Source organism: Trematomus bernacchii, unplaced genomic scaffold (genome assembly GCF_902827165.1).
Source record: "Trematomus bernacchii unplaced genomic scaffold, fTreBer1.1, whole genome shotgun sequence".
Taxonomy (NCBI): domain Eukaryota; kingdom Metazoa; phylum Chordata; class Actinopteri; order Perciformes; family Nototheniidae; genus Trematomus; species Trematomus bernacchii.
In genome coordinates, this window is record NW_022987769.1 from 208,196 (window position 1) to 227,667 (window position 19,472).

General features: G+C 46.7%; 1 protein-coding gene across 1 annotated transcript in view; it reads left to right on the forward strand.

Annotated features, from left to right (window-relative positions):
- Positions 1-19,472, forward strand: part of LOC117496739 (titin-like) — a gene marked incomplete at its 3' end in the record, with an annotated part of 221,578 nt that overhangs the window by 18,070 nt on the left and 184,036 nt on the right. Inside the window, 23 exon segments of the mRNA XM_034148477.1 lie at positions 4,510-4,572; positions 5,074-5,332; positions 5,512-5,566; positions 6,002-6,199; positions 6,643-6,785; positions 6,880-7,004; positions 7,476-7,703; positions 8,033-8,271; positions 8,680-8,912; positions 9,103-9,267; positions 9,361-9,529; positions 9,678-11,368; positions 11,495-11,776; positions 11,867-12,133; positions 12,507-12,779; positions 12,875-13,138; positions 13,943-14,203; positions 14,844-15,104; positions 16,324-16,587; positions 17,022-17,282; positions 17,700-17,960; positions 18,445-18,705; positions 19,136-19,277. Coding sequence (XP_034004368.1) covers positions 4,510-4,572; positions 5,074-5,332; positions 5,512-5,566; positions 6,002-6,199; positions 6,643-6,785; positions 6,880-7,004; positions 7,476-7,703; positions 8,033-8,271; positions 8,680-8,912; positions 9,103-9,267; positions 9,361-9,529; positions 9,678-11,368; positions 11,495-11,776; positions 11,867-12,133; positions 12,507-12,779; positions 12,875-13,138; positions 13,943-14,203; positions 14,844-15,104; positions 16,324-16,587; positions 17,022-17,282; positions 17,700-17,960; positions 18,445-18,705; positions 19,136-19,277 — 6,365 coding nt within the window.

A 19,472-nucleotide genomic window follows, 5' to 3' on the forward strand; every position in this document is an offset into this window, starting at 1 on the left:
TTTAAACACGTCTTCTTCTTTAAACACGTCTTCGTCTTTAAACACGTCTTCTTTTTTCACGTTGGTTTCTTCACGGAAAGATGTCAGTGTATTCGCTGTCACACAGATGAGCATGTGATAATCTTAAATGTTGCTGTGAGTACATGTACACGCTAAATAGCAGTATCCTCAGATTCCTCCAGATCACAGGAAGACGTTCTGTAACCTGCTGACAGACATATCTTACCAACAAGTTAAACAACCCATTCATTTAAATGAAGTTGCTTGGAATCTAAACCTTTTTATGAATCAGAGTTTTTTTCTGTCAGTTTCCAAAAAACAGGATATCGTTTGGATCCAGGTTTTAATAATCAGGACATTTAGTTTGGTCTCATAAACCAGACTCTCTGAGTGACTGCAGGACGTGTACATATACTCACTTTGTGATTCGTGGAGAGTTTCTGTTTCTATGACAGAGGCAGGAAGGTCGGGGGGGGTCAAACACTTTCATGAAACTCGTGATTCCTGTTCCCTCCTTTAGTAAATCAGGTGCAGTTCAATTCACATCTGGAAATCTGGAATGATTATTATACTGGGAGCATAGAAAGCAAAAGAGATGATTTGACCTGATTGAAATGTTACCTGCCGTCTCTGGACAGGATCAGGAGCTGATTAGCCTTGCTTAGCATAAAGCTCGCTAGTTTGGCTGTGTCTCCATTTGTAACGTTCAATCACAAACATCTCACGAAAGTAAACAGACAGGAAGTAAGTAAACAAACAGACAGGAAGTAAACACACAGGAAGTAAACAAACAGACAGGAAGGAAGTTAACAAACTTGCTGGAAGGTTTTCTTGGCATCTACCACCAGCTGCAGATCCACGAATAAAATATAGTCTTTAGCGGAGGGAACAAAGGTAAACTATTTGGGACCTAATTGGGATCTAATTGGAAGCTAATTGGCACCTATGATAAGGTGTGTCCCCCCCCCCCCCCCCTCTGGTCATGGCCACCCTCCCATCGTTGTGCTGCTGGTTGTGTCTGCAGGCGGGGGGGGGGGAAGGCGGTGGCGGTTGCCACGGTGATGGCCGCCGTAGATCTGGCTCGCGTCCGTCAGCCCGTTGTGGGCGGGGCTGAAGACGAGGAGGCGGGGCTTACGCAGCTCGCTGTCAGTCAACAGGTGGCAGAGGGTCACATGATCACACCTGAACCTGAACACCTCAACCAGGTCAGCTGGGAACAGACCACGTTACCAAGAGATTTGAACACCTTCAGATCACTCAGAATATTATACCACTCTGAAAACAACAACTCCAGATCATTTTAAAATCAGATGCTGATGGGCTTTATTGTCCCTTGTGTTTAATCATGGATAAGAGCAGGTTTGATAAAGGTCATTTGGTATCACATAACTACCATCAAATATGACAACTATAGGGAATTATAAACTGAATAAAAAACACTTATAAACGTCTTCACAATAACCTGAACTATTGGCGAGTGCTTAGTAACTGGTATCTGAAAGGACGAGTCTCTTGATAATCACTCATTATTTGCAGTACCTATATATACTTACATATAAATATACATATTGTGACGGTGCTGTGTTGGTTACCCCAGATTCAGACAGAGACCCCCCCCCAGGTGGACTCTGGTCTCGCCCCTCTTCCTCATTTCACAGTCTCTAAAGTTTCTGTCCCGAAACACGAGGCTAGCTCCGAGGTAAGAGCGGCGCCAACACTAATAACCTCTAGAAATAAGAGGAAGTGGACTTCAATAATCAACCTGACCCTCAGTTAATCACCTGACTTCCTGTTAATCACCTGACTTCCTGTTGCCTGTCTCTGATTCTGGCTGTATCCCCTGGAGCTAACGAGCTAACGAGCTAACGAGCTAACGAGCTAACGAGCTAACGAGCTAAATATCTTAGGGTCAGGGTTAGAGCATCTGATAGCATGCCGTACAGGTTGTTGTTCTAATATAACTCACAAGATAATGATGTAATGTGAGTAAAGCTACTGTAGTTAGCTGCACACCGTTAGCATCTCCTGTCAGAACAGCTGATCTGTTTTAGCTTTAACACTTTAAGAAACGCTCATTTGGTTTTCCCTGAAATGCAGACAGTAGTTAATAAAATAATAAAGTGAACCCCCCCTGCTGTAGCTTTAATAAACTAACGTCCGTAGCCCATCCCCCCCCCCAGTTTAACACGCACAGTGGTTACCCTGATCCTGCTCTAGCTGTAATAAACCAATACCCCCCCCCCCCAGTGCTCTAGCTGTAATAAACCAGTACACCCCCCCCAGTGCTATAGATGTATTAAACCAATCCCCCCCCCCCCCCTCTGGGCCGCTCAGGTCTCCATCGCCGGTTCGGCGGTCGCCGCTCTGCACAGAGAGTTCTGTTCCTCTTCTGGTGGGGTGAGAAAGATCATCAAACCAGTGAAGTCTCCCAGTCCGTCCCGTACTAAGACCCTGGAGATGGAGTCTGTCCCCCCCCCTTTCAGAAGCCCCTCCCCCTTCAGAGGCTTCACCCAATCATATGAGGCGGTGCTGTCGGGGGGGCAGGAGGCGGGACATGAGGAGTGGGGAGTCCAGGTTTGTGACCCGGCTGGATCTGAGCAGGACAAGAAAACCTGATCATAGTTCAGAGAAGGTCCGGAGGTTTAGGGTCCGGAGGTTTAGGGTCCGGAGGTTTAGGGTCCGGAGGTTTAGGGCAGACGCTCCTGAGGAAGACCCCTCTACGAGACAACTTTAAAGATCTTTAGATATCACGGGGAAACACAATACAGGCATCACTGTGTTTTAGAAAAGGAAACATTAACAGTCATTTAAACTCTTGAACATTTAGAAAGATTTACAGCATCAAGACCTCGCTGAGCTGAGCCAAAATGTCTACCTTCAATACAACCAATACAAACGTTTCATTAAACTGACATACACTTTCTATCTGTATACAAACGTGTTGTGTTTCCATATTGTGGAGAAGACACCAGAGGCCTGTACTACGAAGCCGGATGTTCTCTTAGCTAACTTCAGGGACAACTCTGGCTTTCCGGTCCTACGACGCTGGTTCTCTTTTTAGCGGGCTAGATCTCCATGGTAACTGATGCTGAGCGGCTAGCCTGCTCCGGAGCAGGTTAGGTTGCAGGCTAAGAGATCAACTCAGTGAAAGCACTGCCTGCTGACCAATCAGAGCTCAGTGTGCAGAGTTTAAAGATATCAAGTCATATTACAGGAGAAAGGAAATAGGCTACAGAAAGACGGCCGGCCAAAATCAACTGACTGTGTGAACGTGAACATGAATAGAATATCCCCTCCCATCTTCAGAGCAATCTGACTATTATAACATTAGCGTTAAGAAAGCTTACTTAAATATCTGCCACAACATAAGTAACCGGATCAGAGTAACATTAAGTACAGTCCGCGGCACTGTGAGTGCAGACGTCGATGTGTCCCATTATCATTCATATCATATCACATCATAATGTATCATATATCTCCTTATCTGAGTCAGCTGAGCCGTATCTGGCAGTGCAACACTCACAGTGTCACATACTGGATGCAGAAGTATTATTTTAAGCAACACATTAAGTTGACGAAACACTCGAGTCAAATGTAATTAAAGTCAGATCGTGTCTTAGACGGGGCAGTGATATCATAAACCTGTTAATGTACGCATTCAAACACTTTCTCTGTTACCAGCTGTATTCACCTTGCAGGTGCAGCTATGTGGCTTTGATCCTGGATAAAGTGTTTAAGTCATGGATGTTTAAAGTTTAACTTCTTCATATTTGACTAATATTAAAGTTCACTTTTCATTCAGGAAGTATGACGCTGCGCTGTCAGTACGCTTGGCCATGTTTGTGATTGGTCGAATGCTCCAGATACCACCCCTTTCATGTGAACGCGCACCTAACTAGGTAGGACACGGCTGGCTTGAGCGATCCACTTGATAACCCGCGTCGTAGGCAGTTTTGGATTGGGCCAACCGGCTAACTCAAATATATCCAGGTTATGTTGAACCGGCTTCGTAGTACAGGCCTCTGGTGCTTCCTGACATCTAGGGTAGACGTTTAGGTCAGGTTTTCTTGTGTGAAAATCCAGTCAGGAAACTTCACGCACAAAACATATATTTGTGTTTGAATCATTCTTTTAACTTCACTCTAACAAAAACGTTACCGTGCTCATCGACGCTATTGACCCCCCATCCTCACCTGTTCATCATCCTCACCTGTTCATCATCCTCACCTGTTCATCATCCTCACCTGTTCATCAGCCTCACCTGTCTCTGTCTTTAGTGTGTTGTGTGTCATGTGTGTTTCCTTTGTGTGTTTGTCTGTGTGTTTGTCTGTGTGTGTGTGTGTGTGTGTGTGTGTGTGTGTGTGTGTGTGTGTGTGTGTGTGTGTGTGTGTGTGTGTGTGTGTGTGTGTGTGTGTGTGTGTGTGTGTGTGTGTGTGTGTGTGTCTGTGTCTGTGTTCCTGTAGGATGTAGTTGTATTGTAATGAGCTAACGGAGGTGTTTCTCCATCAGGTGACGGAGGCAGCAGCCGTGCCGTCAGCCGGCGGCGCCGTGGTTCCACCGACCCTGGTGTCGGTGAGTCCTCCTGAAACCATACGCTTCTTTAACAGAGTTTATATACGTACTGTTAGAAAACTCTCCCTGGTCTCCGGCTGGAGCTTCAATCTCAGGATCCATGTATCTCTGATGCTCTCCAGAATGGAAGTAGTCATCACATACAGAGCATCAACTAGTTCCTGAACAGTGTCCTTCACATGCTGATATCCAAGAGAGGGAGTTACACAGTCACAAGATGGAGGAATAGAAAGCAGTATTCAATGTTTACTTCAGATTAGCTCCACGTCAGAAATGAGCATGCTTGTCATATGTCTATCTCCATAGAGGCTGAATCATCATGTTAATCACATAGCTATCATATGCCTCAAACAGTCCTGATGCTCTTCTAGGTAATCATACATCCTGTCATGTTCACAGCTACAGTTGGGATACCTTTGTTAGCATGTTGCTCTGATGTTGGAGGAGGACATTCAGGATTTTCCCAACGCGTACTAACTGTTCTGAGTGCTGTGTGTGCAGGGTCTGAAGAACACCAACGTGACGGAGGGTGAGTCGGTGACGCTGGAGTGTCAGATCAGCGGACACCCCGCCCCCAGCATCATGTGGTTCAGAGAGGACTACAAGATCGAGAGCAGCATCGACTTCCACATCTCCTACGAGAGCACCGTCGCTCAGCTGGTGATCAGAGAGGCCTTCGCCGAGGACAGCGGGCGCTTCACCTGCACCGCCACGAGCGAGGCGGGCACCGTCAGCACCTCCTGCTACCTGCTGGTCCAGGGTCAGCTACAGACATTATTATAATTTACTGTCAATTAAAGAATACAAATAGCCCTCAAAGTCCTCAGAAACATGTCAACACCCTGAAGACTCTTGGTGTTCCTGTTTTACTTTATATTTCTATATACTAATGTATTTTGCTTTATGTTTCTTCCTATCTAACCCATGGTTGCCCTGCAGTGTCCGAGGACATCGAGAGCAGAGAGGAGGTGGCTGCAGAGACTGCAGAGGAACCGTGAGTGCACCATAAACACCAGTTTATATCCTTCACAACTTTACATGTCGTAACATTTAACAAACAATGTAATGAGAGGCAACTTTATTTAACATGTCCCCGATGACAAAGGTTTATAACAGCACAGATCCAAAAGACATATTCTCCACCGCTGTGGTATCGATGCACTGTTCCTGGTTTGACGTGAAATGTGTTTACTTTGCACACAGTACAAAGACTGTGTAAAGTTGCCCTTTAAAACATTTGAAATTGGAGAGTAAGACATCAAGTGGGAAATACTGAGTCACTGTCAGTTGGAACATTGGTTTAGTGATCTTTCATATTTAGATGTGGTGCAGCTTGATTACCGTTGTCTATCTCCAGAAAACACACTCTCTATTGGACTGAGCGTACAGAGTGCTACGGCTAATGCTAACAGGAGGTTTGTGTGTACAGAGAAAGAGAAGAGGCTCCAGAGGAGACTCAGGTGAGCCAAGCCGACGTCCCGGACGCCGCCCCTGTCTTCCTCCGGAAACCCAGCATTCAGAAGCTGGAGGAGGGGGGCAGCGTGGTGTTCGACTGCAAGGTGGGGGGGAGCCCCAAACCTCACGTCATCTGGAAGAAGGGCAGCGTCCTGCTCACTACCGGATACAGGTGGGTCAGGAACACACCAGCTGTGAAGGCAATGTACCTCATGTCCTGGGGCTGTCAAACATATAACAAACCCAGAGCAGTGTTTACAATCCAGGGAATTCTCAAACATATCTCAGGCGACATGTTGCACTACGTCATTTAATGTGAAAACCTGCATTTTGAGTTTCTAACTCATGAAGCATGAAGATCGATCTTCTACTGGAACAAGGTGTTAACCCTAAAAAGGAAAGACACAGTGATGGTTTTAGATTTGATCAAACCAATGCTAAAGTACAACAGAGGATATATCCCCATGGCTGTAAGTCTATCACAGTCTTTGCTCTTTAAAGTCCAAGCAAAGATAAATGTAGTCATTGTATCTGTAATGCACACTGCAGCCTGTAGGGGGCAGCAGCTCTCTTTGAATGATCTTTAACACACCCCTCACCCCCTTCCTCCATCAGATATAAAGTGACCTATAAGAAGGAGACCGGCGAATGTAAGCTGGAGATCTCCATGACCTTTGCCGATGACGCCGGAGAATACTCGGTGTTCGCCAAGAACCAGTTGGGAGAAGTTTGTGCCTCTGCAGACCTGCTGGAGGAAGGTAGGAAACCCCTCTGTCAGAAACACCTGCAGCGAGGAAGAGGTTAGAGAAGAAGAAGTGCTGTAGTCTAACGCTGAACGCTTTGTTTCGACAGAGGAATACGAAGCCCTGATGAAGAAACAGGAAGCCACCTTTAAGACTGAAGTGACAGCCATGGTGCAGGAGCCCACCGCCGGGGCGACCCCCATGGAGCAGACCTCAACCATTATAACCGGACAGGTAGGAGCAGATTTGTAGCATGGAGGTATAAAGAGAACTGGTCCGGTGCACTTTCTGGGGCTTGGTCTAGGACTCAAAACATTGGGTTTAAACCATTACTTAAAATGGATGGATGTATGAAGAGAACTGGTAGTACTGATGGAACAACGTCCAGTGGACTTTCTGGGGCTTGGTCTAGGACTCATAGAGCATTGGGTTCAAACAGGTACTTAAAACCCAAACCAAATTTGTAAAAAGGGTAACAGCTTGTCACAGAAAGTTGAAGGAGGAAAGCATGGAGTCTTTATATTGGTTCTCAGATCAACACAGTCTCAGTGAAAGTCTCTGCATGCTGACCTGGTTGGGGTTAAAGACACATCTTGAAGTCTCTGCATGCTGACCTGGTTGGGGTTAGGGTTAAAGACACATCTTGAAGTCTCTGCATGCTGACCTGGTCTTAATAAACGTTGTCCCGCCTCCTCTGGTCTGCAGGACTTCCATCTGTCTGCCATCGAGCAGAGGATCATCCACGAGTACGAGCTCGTCATCATGAAGTTTACCTACAGAGAGATCGTGACGGAGGACGGAGAGTTGATCGTGACCTCTGACCCCAACGAGGCCGTGCAGCCCATCTTCGACACCCCCGTCAAAAACTACAGGATCATGGAGGGCATGGGGGTCACCTTCCACTGCAAGAGCAGCGGGATGCCCCTCCCCAAGGTACTGCTCTTTATGTTGAATATGAACAAATGATGGGTTTTTTCTCAGAATTTCAGAATTTGACTTTTTTTCCAGAATTCCTTTTTTTTCTCAGAAATTCTTTTTTTTCCTCAAAATTCCTTTTTTTTCTAAATTATCAAATTTTTCTCTAAATTATGACTTTTCTCAACATTTCAGAATTTTACTTTTTTCTCAGAATCTAAACAGAATTTGACAGAAATCATAAAGTGGTTTTAATTTGTGGAGAGGAATCCCATTGGACCAGAGTGATGATGCCTTCAGGAACACAGAAACACCTGCAGCTCTGTATGACTGTTTGTCTTCCACAGATTGCGTGGTTCAAAGACGGCCAGCGCATCAGATCAGGTGACCGATACCAGATGGAGGTTCTCCAGGACGGACGAGCCAGCCTGCGCCTCCCTGTGGTGCAGCCGGAGGACGAGGGCGTCTACACCGCCTTCGCCAGCAACATCAAGGGGAACTCCGTCAGCTCCGGGAAACTCTACGTCGAGTCCGGAGCTGGAGCTCCTCAAAGATACACACCACAACCTGCCATGCAAAGAATCAGGTAAAGGCTCTTTTCAAGAAACAGAGAAACTGGAACTCCTGACGTTGCTCTAGCTCTAAAGTTGCACCTTTTGCTAACATTAGCTAACTTAAGATGTGACTGCTAAAATGTTTGAGGGGGAAATGTAGTCCAATGACACTGACCCCACAACACATTATGGTTTGGCTATTAATGAAGGTCCGGGTTGAAAACTGTAAATAATGTATGTTGTAATTGTACGGTTGGAGTAAAATCAAAGCTGTATGACTTATAATGCTTTCTGTGCAAGTTCAGCCATTTCAAACCGTAGCTGTTTCTTCTGCAGCATAGACCCGTAAACCTGTACACCTGTAGACCAGTACACCTGTAGACCAGTACACCTGTAGACCAGTACACCTGTAGACTTCATGGCCTCCTCTCCCCCCTCAGATCCTCATCTCCTCGCTCTATGAGCCAGTCTCCTGGACGTTCCTCCAGCCGTTCGCCTGGACGCTCTCCGGCCCGCCGGCTGGACGAGACGGACGAGGCTCAGCTGGAGAGACTCTACAAACCCGTGTTCGTCATGAAGCCCGCCTCATGTAAATGCTCTGAGGGCCAGACGGCACGCTTCGACCTGAAGGTGGTCGGCAGACCGATGCCCGAAACATACTGGTTCCACAACGGTGAGTCTCAGTACAGATCAGTCCTCAGGGTCTTCTAAAAGAAATGTTCGGAGTTCCTGTTGTTACGAAACCCAGGTAGTCTGCAAATGTCTGGACTGAAAACAAACACCCAATGGGCGATTGGTTTAGAGTAACAGGCTTTAAGATTTGTTGGTCTGACAATAACATGTGTGTCTCGTGACCTCCTCAGGACAACAAGTGGTTAGCGACTACACCCACAAGATCGTGGTTAAAGAGGACGGGACCCAGTCCCTGATCATCGTCCCTGCCACGCCTCACGACTCTGGAGAGTGGACCGTGGTGGCACAGAACCGGGCCGGACGCTCCAACATCTCCGTCACGCTTACCGTGGACGGTAAGACTGCAGAACTGTGTTAAAGACGACACTGAGACATCAGTCGTCTCCGTTACTGACTGTCACTGAGGTTTTTTATATTTTGTTTTCCAGCCAAAGAGACGCTGTTGCGACCCCAGTTCACAGAGAAGCTGAAGAACCTGAGTGTGAAGCAGGGCACTCTGGTGGAGCTGGCTGTCAGAGCCATCGGAAACCCGCTGCCCGACATCGTCTGGCTGAAGAACAGCGACATCATCTCCCCACACAAGCACCCCAACATCAGGTAGCTCTCAGAGCAGATGTCATATATTTGATATAACTGCATAAACTGAAAAACAATCAGAAGCTTTTCTATAATAGATCAATCCTTTTATGTGTATGCACAAATGTGAGAAAAACTGTTTTTCTCACACGACTGATCCATCTTGCAGGGTGGAGGGAACCAAAGGAGAGGCCAAGTTTCAGATCCCGTCGGCCGCCGGTGCAGACAGCGCCTGGTACACAGCCACAGCCATCAACAAGGCCGGCAGAGACACCACCCGCTGCAGGGTCAACGTGGAGGTGGACCAAGTGGAGCCCGAACCAGAGAGGAAGCTTGTTATTCCCAAAGGAACCTACAAAGCTAAGGACATCGCAGCGCCTGAGCTGGAGCCCCTGCACCAGCGTTACGGCCAGGACCAGTGGGAGGAGGGCGACCTGTACGACAAGGAGAAGCAGCAGAAGCCTCAGTTCAAGAAGAAGCTGACCTCCATCAGGATGAAGCGCTTTGGCCCGGCTCACTTTGAGTGCCGGCTGACGCCCATCGGAGACCCCACCATGGTGGTGGAGTGGCTGCATGACGGGAAACCCCTGGAGGCGGCCAACAGGCTGCGCATGGTCAACGAGTTCGGATACTGCAGTCTGGACTACGAAGCGGCGTACGCCAGAGACAGCGGCGTCGTCACCTGCAGAGCCACAAACAAGTACGGGGCGGACCAGACGTCCGCCACGCTGGTTGTGAAGGACGAGAAAGGCCTGGTGGAGGAGACTCAGCTCCCTGAAGGCAGGAAGGGGGCTCATCGGATGGACGAGATGGAGCGCATGGCTCACGAGGGCGGACCTACAGGTGTCACCACTGATGACGAGTTTGAGAAGATCAAACCTGAGATCGTGCTTCTTCCTGAACCCGCCAGCCTAAAGGAGGGCGACACGGCTCGCTTCCGCTGCAGAGTCACCGGCTACCCGACCCCCAAGGTCAACTGGTACCTCAACGGGCAACTCATCCGCAAAAGCAAAAGATACAGACTCCGGTACGACGGTATTTACTTCCTGGAGATCACAGAAATCAAGTCCTATGACTCAGGAGAGGTGAAGGTGATGGCAGAGAACAACCTGGGCGTGGTCGGACACACGGTGAAGCTGGAGATCGTGGAGAAAGAGGACAACAGGACTCAACTGCGTCGCACCGAGGGGAAACCCGCCGCTGCCCCTGTCGAACTTGGAAAAACTACATTCGAGGTTGTTAAGGCTGAGAAACCCTCAGAGGACTCCGCGCTGAAGGAGGTGGTGAAGCTGAAGAAGGCCCAGAGGAACGTGCACGCTAAATCCACGGAGGAGTCCGATGAGCTGCGCGGGAAGTTCAAGCGCCGTACGGAGGAAGGCTACTACGAGTCCATCACCGCCGTGGAGCTCAAGTCCCGCAAGAAGGACGAGTCCTACGAGGATCTGCTGAAGAAGACAAAGGAGGATCTGTTGCATCGCGCCAAGGCACAGGAGGAGGCGAAGAAGAAAGCGGAGGAGGAGCGCAAAGTGACCGCAAAGCCTCTGCAACCAGAGCGTGTGAAGCTGTCCGCCAGCATGGAGGCCCCCAAGATCCTGGAGCGCATCACCAGCCAGACAGTTGCTCTGGGAGACGAAGTGAAGTTCAGGGTCCGGGTGGTGGGCAGACCAGAGCCTGAGTGCCAGTGGTTCAAGAACGGCGTTCAGCTGGAGAAGACGGAGCGGGTGAACTGGTACTGGCCCGAGGACCAGGTCTGTGAGCTGGTGATCAGAGACGTCCGGCCCGAGGATTCAGCCAGCATCATGGTGAAGGCCAGCAGCCGCGCCGGAGAGACGTCCAGCCACGCCTTCCTGCTGGTGCAAGGTAACGCCACTGTTTACAAGAAGTTCATATCTGTAGGTCAGGAGCATCTGGCCAAACTCTTTATTAGTTAATGTTTCTCACACATGTGCATTTAATTAAACTTTGTGCATTTTTGTCATTCTGCAGCCAAGCAGGTGATCAAGTTCACCCAGCCGCTGGAGGAGGTCCAGGCCAAAGAGAAGGACACCATGGCCACCTTCGAGTGTGAGACCAACGAGCCCTTCGTCAAGGTCAAATGGCTGAAGAACAACCAGCAGATCTTCACCGGAGACAAGTACAGGATGCACGCCGACAGAAAAGTCCACTTCCTGTCTGTGCTGGTGATCAGCATGAAGGACGATGCCGAGTTCTCCTGCATGGTGATTGACGAAGAAGACGTGAAGACCACCGCAAAGCTCACCGTAGAAGGTGGGTCAGCTGAAAGAGAACCAGTCATTGCTCGAAAGAGAGGTTTCTTTTCGTGTATTTAACAGGAAGTTTCCCCTTGTATGTAAACAGGCGCTCCACTGGAGATGCTGAAGCAGCTGGAGAGCACCGAGGTCCCAGAGACATACTCGGCAGAGTTTGAGTGTGTGGTTTCCCGTGAGGACGCTGACGGCAGCTGGTTCTTCGGAGAGAAGGAGATCTCCGCCAGCAGCAAATACGTCATTTCCTCCCGCAGAGGCAGACACAGCCTCTCCGTTAAAGACGTGAGGAAGGAGGACCAAGGCAAATACTCCTTCAAAACCGGAGAGTTCAAGACCAGCGCCTCCCTGAAGATGAAACGTGAGTTGTGGAAGTCTGGCTGAGTTTCGTGACTTTTATTCTAGGCTGGCCTGACAGTGGTCCCGAAACAAGTCACAAGGTGCATCATAATCCAGAGCTGTCAAATAAAACTCTTCTTTACTAGGGTCCGAGCTCGATCAGTGTCCCTGGATCCGACAATAAAGGACTTTTTGTTATTTTGCAAAAGTTATTTACAAAAGTTTTCATATATTCTGCTGTATTTTTTTTACAATATTTTTGAGAGCCTTAAGGATTTGAGTATTTCTCAGTTTCCTATAATAACTCCTACGTCTTGTTTAGTGCGCTGACGTCTGTGTAAAGTCTGTATTTATCTGTAGGTTTGGTTATTATAATGTCTGTTTCTCCCCCGCAGTTCGCCCGATCACCCTGATGCAGCCGCTCAGCGACCTGACGGTGTGTGAAGGCGACATCGCTCAGCTGGAGGTCCGTTTCTCCCAGGAGAACGTGGAGGGCAGCTGGATGAAGGACGGGAAGCCGGTCACGGTGTCCGACCGCGTCCACGTGGTCGTTGACAAACAGATCCACAAGCTGCTGATCGAAGACACCAGCAAGGTTGATCATGGGATGTATTCCTTCGTGGTCCCTGATCACGCCATCTCCACCAGCGCCAAGGTCGTCATCCAGAGTAAGACGCCAACAAAACAATTATCTTATTTCCTGTATAGTGATGTATTTCCTGTACAGTGATATTAATACTGAAGTATTTCCTGTGTATTTCAGCGATCGGCGTGCTGATCCCTCTGAAGGACACGAGTGCAGTTGAAGGCACGAAGGCAGTGCTGGAGACGAAGATCTCAGCGCAGGACGTTCTCTCTGTGAAGTGGTTCCTGAACGGGAAGCTGCTGACGGCCAGCGATCGGGTGCAGATGGTGACGAAGGGATCCAAGCAGAGGCTCGTCTTCAACCGGACCTTCGCCTCGGACCAGGGCCAGTACAAGCTGCTGGTGGGCCGGGCCGAGACCAGCTGCCAGTTCACCGTCCAGAGTGAGTTTACTGATGTCTTCATGTCAGGGAGAGTCTTTATTAAAAGAGATTGGAGATATCAAAGAGAACCTCCAGAATCCACATCCAGGAGTTTATTAGACTAACTTTGTGTGTTTGTGTACATTTCTTCTAAATTCACCAAAAGTTAGCATCTAATGCTAACGTTTAGCAGCTAATACTCACTGTTTTAGCAGCTATTGCTTACTGTTATAGCAGCTACTGCTAACTGTTTCAGCAGCTATTGCTAACTGTTTTAGCAGCTATTGCTAACTGTTTTAGCAGTTAATGCTAACTGTTTTAGCAGCTATTGCTAACTGTTTTAGCAGCTATTGCTAACTGTTTTAGCAGCTAATGCTAACTGTTTTAGCAGCTATTGCTAACTGTTTTAGCAGTTAATGCTAACTGTTTTAGCAGCTATTGCTAACTGTTTTAGCAGCTATTGCTAACTGTTTTAGCAGCTAATGCTAACTGTTTTAGCAGCTATTGCTAACTGTTTTAGCAGCTAATGCTAACTGATTTAGCATCTAATGCTCACTTTTGCCAACACTTTGGAAGTTAGGGATATGTAAAAAAATACTTTGAATTAAAATGTCTTGAATCAATCCTTAAATAAGTGATAAAAATAGTAAGAAATGTTTCATATAATAATAAAAAAATAAAATAGTATAAGCAGTTCCTGCAGCTGATTAAATACTATACGTATAAGCGTCTTTGAGCATTAGTAAAAGCACTATGAAAATCCAATGTATTATTATTATTATTACTATATAAGATATAAATTAAAGATCCCCTGTCCCCCCCCAGCCGTGCAGATCCTGAAGCCGATCAAAGACCAGGAGTGCTCCGAGTCGGAGAACGTGGTGTTCGACGCAGAAGTTTCTCACGCCGGCATCGACGCCTTCTGGACCTTCAAGAGGCAGCCTCTGAAGGCCGGGCCGAAACACAAGATGGAGTCCAAGAACAAGCGTCACACGCTGACTGTCATGAACTCCATGAAGGACGAGGAGGGCGAGTACATGTTCGCCGCCGGGGAGAAGATGTCCAGCGCCAGGCTCACCGTCTCTGGTAACGACATCTCTTTCTAAACATTCAAAACTGTTTTCTTCAAACTTCTGTTGAATCCTGATTTTTGAATCTTTGTTTATTAAATCAACTTTCTTTAATGAATATATCATTGTTTTCTGAGCGCAGTGGTGATGTATTTGATGCTGAACGTAAACGAATATGTATTGCAGCAGATCTGATATTATTGATATTACATTAAATTACATGTCATTTGTTAGACGCTCTTATCCAAAGCGACTCAGTACTGTGGACAACCCCCACAGGAGCACTTTGGGGACAGCTAATGTTGACTCTCTGACGTCACAACACTTTTACAGCCACCACTGGAATATCATTATAATAATAAAATCATAATGACTTAATCTGCTTCCAGAGAACATGCGGACCTCTGCATCACTCTGTTTTAAAAAAAGCCTCAAAACCCATCTGTTCCGCACGCATTTTACATACGCATTTGATTCAATATGCTCCATAGATAACATTTTATTTTATTGTATTTTCTCCTCATAGCATTGTGAAGCACCTTGAGATGACGTTTTTAAAGTGTACTCTATAAATGAAATGTATTACTTACAGTATAATAGTATATATATTTTATAATAATCTGTTTTTTCCTGCCTCTCCTCCTCCCTGCCTCCAGGGGGAGCCATCAAGAAGCCCCTGAGGGACCTGGTGGTGGCCGACTCGCAGACGGCGGTGCTGGAGTGCGAGGTGGCGAACCCCACGGCGGAGGGGAAGTGGCTGAAGGACGGGAACAACGTGGACTTCAATGAGAACACGAGCAGCGAGGCGAAGGGCGCCGTCAGACGCCTCGTCATCGCCATCACCAAGGCAACCGACGTGGGCGAGTACACCTATCAGGTGGCCACGTCCAAAACCACCGCCACCCTGCGGGTCGAGGGTACGTCTCTACGCCTTTATTCACTCTCGATTCATATTTTTAACATTCGTTTGAGTTGTGAATCTTTAGCAGATGATGCTCCTCCATGTGTTAATGGATAATAAGTGTTTCCTACTAACGAATAATAATGGATAACAAATCATTTGTGCTAACTAATGTTTCCTGCTAACGAATACTCAGTGCTTAATTAATAATGATATATAATATATATTTTATAAGTGTTTTCTACTAATGAATAATCAGGGTTAAGGAATCATTTGAGTTGCTGAATAATTTGTGCTAATGAATGATTACCGGCAACTAATATGAATGGTTACAAAATAACTAGTGCTAACGAGTGTTCCCTTCTAACGAGTATTTAACCCTAACGAGTGTTCCCTTCTAACGAGTATTTAACCCTAACGAGTGTTCCCTTCTAACGAGTATTTAACCCTAACGAGTGTTCCCTTCTAACGAGTATTTAACCCTAACGAGTGTTCCCTTCTAACGAGTATTTAACCCTAACAGGTATTTAACCCTAACGAGTGTTCCCTCCTAACGAGTATTTAACCCTAACGAGTGTTTAACCCTAACGAGTGTTCCCTTCTAACGAGTATTTAACCCTAACAGGTATTTAACCCTAACGAGTGTTCCCTCCTAACGAGTATTTAACCCTAACGAGTGTTTAACCCTAACGAGTGTTCCCTTCTAACGAGTATTTAACCCTAACGAGTATTTAACCCTAACGAGTGTTCCCTTCTAACGAGTATTTAACCCTAACGAGTATTTAACCCTAACGAGTGTTCCCTTCTAACGAGTATTTAACCCCAACGAGTGTTCCCTTCTAACGAGTATTTAACCCTAACGAGTATTTAACCCTAACGAGTATTTAACCCTAACGAGTGTTCCCTTCTAACGAGTATTTAACCCTAACGAGTGTTCCCTTCTAACGAGTATTTAACCCTAACAAGTGTTCCCTTCTAACGAGTATTTAACCCTAACGAGTATTTAACCCCAACGAGTGTTCCCTTCTAACGAGTATTTAACCCTAACGAGTATAAAACCCTAACGAGTATTTAACCCTAACGAGTATAAAACCCTAACGAGTATTTAACCCTAACGAGTGTTCCCTTCTAACGAGTATTTAACCCTAACGAGTATAAAACCCTAACGAGTATTTAACCCTAACGAGTATTTAACCCTAACGAGTGTTAACCCTGTCTTTGTGTGTTTGCTGCAGCGGTGAAGATCAAGAAGACGCTGAAGAACCTGAACGTGGTGCAGACGCAGGACGCCTCGTTCAGCCTGGAGCTGACCCATGAGGACGTGAGGGGCGCAGCGTGGATCAAGAACGGCGTGGAGATCCTGCCCAGCGACAAGTACGAGATCAGCATCGAGGGCGCGGTGCACACGCTGACGATCAGGAACTGCAGCACCAACGACGAGTCCGTGTACTCCTTCAAACTCGGGAAGCTGTCGGCTAACGCCCGGCTCAACGTGGAGGGTACAACGACGATTCATTTACATCTGTTTATGTTTGATAAGAATATGTATATGTAATTAATAATGTATTTTTGTTGTGTTAATTGCTAGTATTATTTCATATAAGTATTTAATTGTATTAAATTAGATTTCTTGTTGGACATTTACTTAAAGTTATGTTTTTACAAAGATTTTTTTGTAGTGTTTATTATTAATTCATTTAGCATATTTTAATAACTGTTTTTCTATTTCCTTTATTTAATTTAATCTTTTCATTGCAGATTTGAATTCAATTCCTATGTTCATTAAAAATGTGTATTTTATATTTATATAGATCATTTTGATTCTGTTTCACTTTTTTAAATCTTTTTAGGTCACATTTTTTGTTCAACACATTTATTATTTTATATTCTAAAATCGAGCAATGAGATAAATGAAGAACTCTGTTCCCCACAGGCATTAAGATCCTGAAGAAGCCGAAGGACGTGACCTCCCTGCTGGGCGCGACTGCCGTTTTCGAGCTCGGTCTCTCCGAGGACGACATCCCCGTGAAGTGGATGTTCAACGGCGTGGAGCTGCAGACCAGCGACAGCTACAGGATGCTGTCGGAGAAGAAGACGCACAAGCTGATGGTGCAGGACGTAGACAACAGCAAGCAGGGGGAGTACAGCGCCGTGGTGGGGCACCTGCACTGCAGCGCACGCCTCATGGTCGAGTGTGAGTAGCACGTTAGCCTAGCACGTTAGCCTAGCACCATAGCACTCATTTTAGTTCAGGGTCCACATACAGCCCAATTTGATCTCAAGTGGGCCGGACCAGTAAAATCACAGCATAATAACCTGTAAATAACCTCTTAGTTTTAGTGGAAGAAATTACATTCTGACAATTTTAACATTCATGAACTTTCTTTTATAAAACATTACAAACAACATGACATTTCTTAAGAAACATAAATGCAATTTCAACCATATCATGCCTTAGTTTATCATGCATGTCTTCTCTATAATTTAAACACTTTGGAAAGTCATCCTGAGGGTCTGATCGGACCCTCTGGCGGTCCGGTCTTGGTCTATGTTTGACCCCCCTGATATAAAGCATCCTGGATGTTTGCTGACCCGTGTTTCCCCCTTGCAGCCCTGCGTGTCACCAAGCCTCTGAAGAGTGTCTCCGTGCCGGAGACGCAGACGGCGTCCTTCGAGTGTGAGGTCTCTCACTTCAACGTGCCGTCCACCTGGCTGAAGGACGGCGTGGACATCGAGATGAGCGAGAAGTTCAGGATCGTGGTCCAGGGGAAACTCCACCAGCTGAAGATCACCAACACGAGCCGAGAAGACGCCGCAGAGTACACGTTCGTGTGTGGGAACGACAGAGTGTCCGCCAAGCTCACCGTTAGCCGTAAGCTGTTAGCTAGCTATGTTACCTGAACTTCGTGCAAAGGCCACCTTCCTCATCAAATCTTCAATTCATTACAGGATATGGGTATCATGTGCACATTGTCTGTAATTGTCAGGGATCTCTTAAAAAATGTCTTTACCCAAAATACAAATCGACTTATTTGGCCAAATGGAGAATTGGAGAACCTATTAAAACATGTTACGCTCTGATGTTAACACTTTTATCTTTAAGAGTAAGAGAAAAATATATCTCCTTATTATAAATCATTCAAATACGTCAGGAATAAAAGAGACCCCAGGACGCTTCTCTGGGGTCTCTTTTACTCTGCACTCATTAACATGAAGCACAACCATCTTTTACTTTGAAAGTCTCGAGCCACAGCCATAAGGAGGTCAAAGAGTGCAGGAATTAGGAATATTCTTCATTTGTGAAGTATTTCAAACATCATGCCTTCTGCTTCATGACTATCCGTGTTGTCCTGCAGCCATCCTGATCTCCACGATGCTGCAGGACCTGAACGCTCAGGAGAAAGACACGGTGACCTTCGAGGTGACGGTGAACAACGAGAATGTGACGTACAAGTGGCTGAAGAACGGCGTGGAGATCCGCTCCACGGACCGCTGCCAGGCGCGCTGCAAGCAGCTGACGCACACGCTGAGCATCAGGAACGTTCACGGAGGAGACAGCGCCGCCTACAGCTTCAGCGCCGGGTCGGCCATCACTACCGCCAAGCTCCACGTGGAGGGTAACATCTCACTTCCTTTCTGCTTCGGGCTCCACCAGCATCCTTTCATTTTGTCAGCCACTTGATGTTTATTGGATTTAGCATTTACACATGGTCGTTACATCAGAAGGAGAATCAGAATGGAGTTTATTCACATCAAGGGAATGGCTTTGGTGTGTGGTTGTGCAAACATGAACAACATGAGAAAGTAAGAGAAGGTCAGGAATACAACGATTATAACATTTAAGTATTTTTAAAATCTATCTTGGTTCTGACCAGTGTGCCTTTTCAATGCTCAGTGGGTTAGTGTGTTGGTATGCAAACCAGGGGGTTATTAGTTAGATCCCACCTGTCTCTCGGAGGAAAGTTAACCCCATATTTCTCCCAGAGGCATCTCTACGGTATTGAGTGAATGTAACTTCATGTAACTTCCTCTCTCTGTCTGCTGCAGCGCGCGTGGTCGAGTTCACGAAGCACCTGAAGGACATGAAGATCACGGAGAAGAAGAGAGCCACCTTTGAGTGTGAGGTCTCCGAGCCCAACGTGCAGGTGATGTGGATGAAGGACGGCCAGGAGCTGGAGATGTGCGACAGGTAAGCCCTTCCCCGATCACACCGACACACAGACAGGTGAACAATAAGGTTTCTGTGATGGAAACTTCTGGATCAATGGAGACTCAGAGAGACACGGAGAGACACGGAGAGAGCAGGAGCTTTGACACTGACACAGCTGCTGCCAAGCCAATTCTGAAGATCTCTACCTCAGACCCATGTATTGAGTTATTAGAG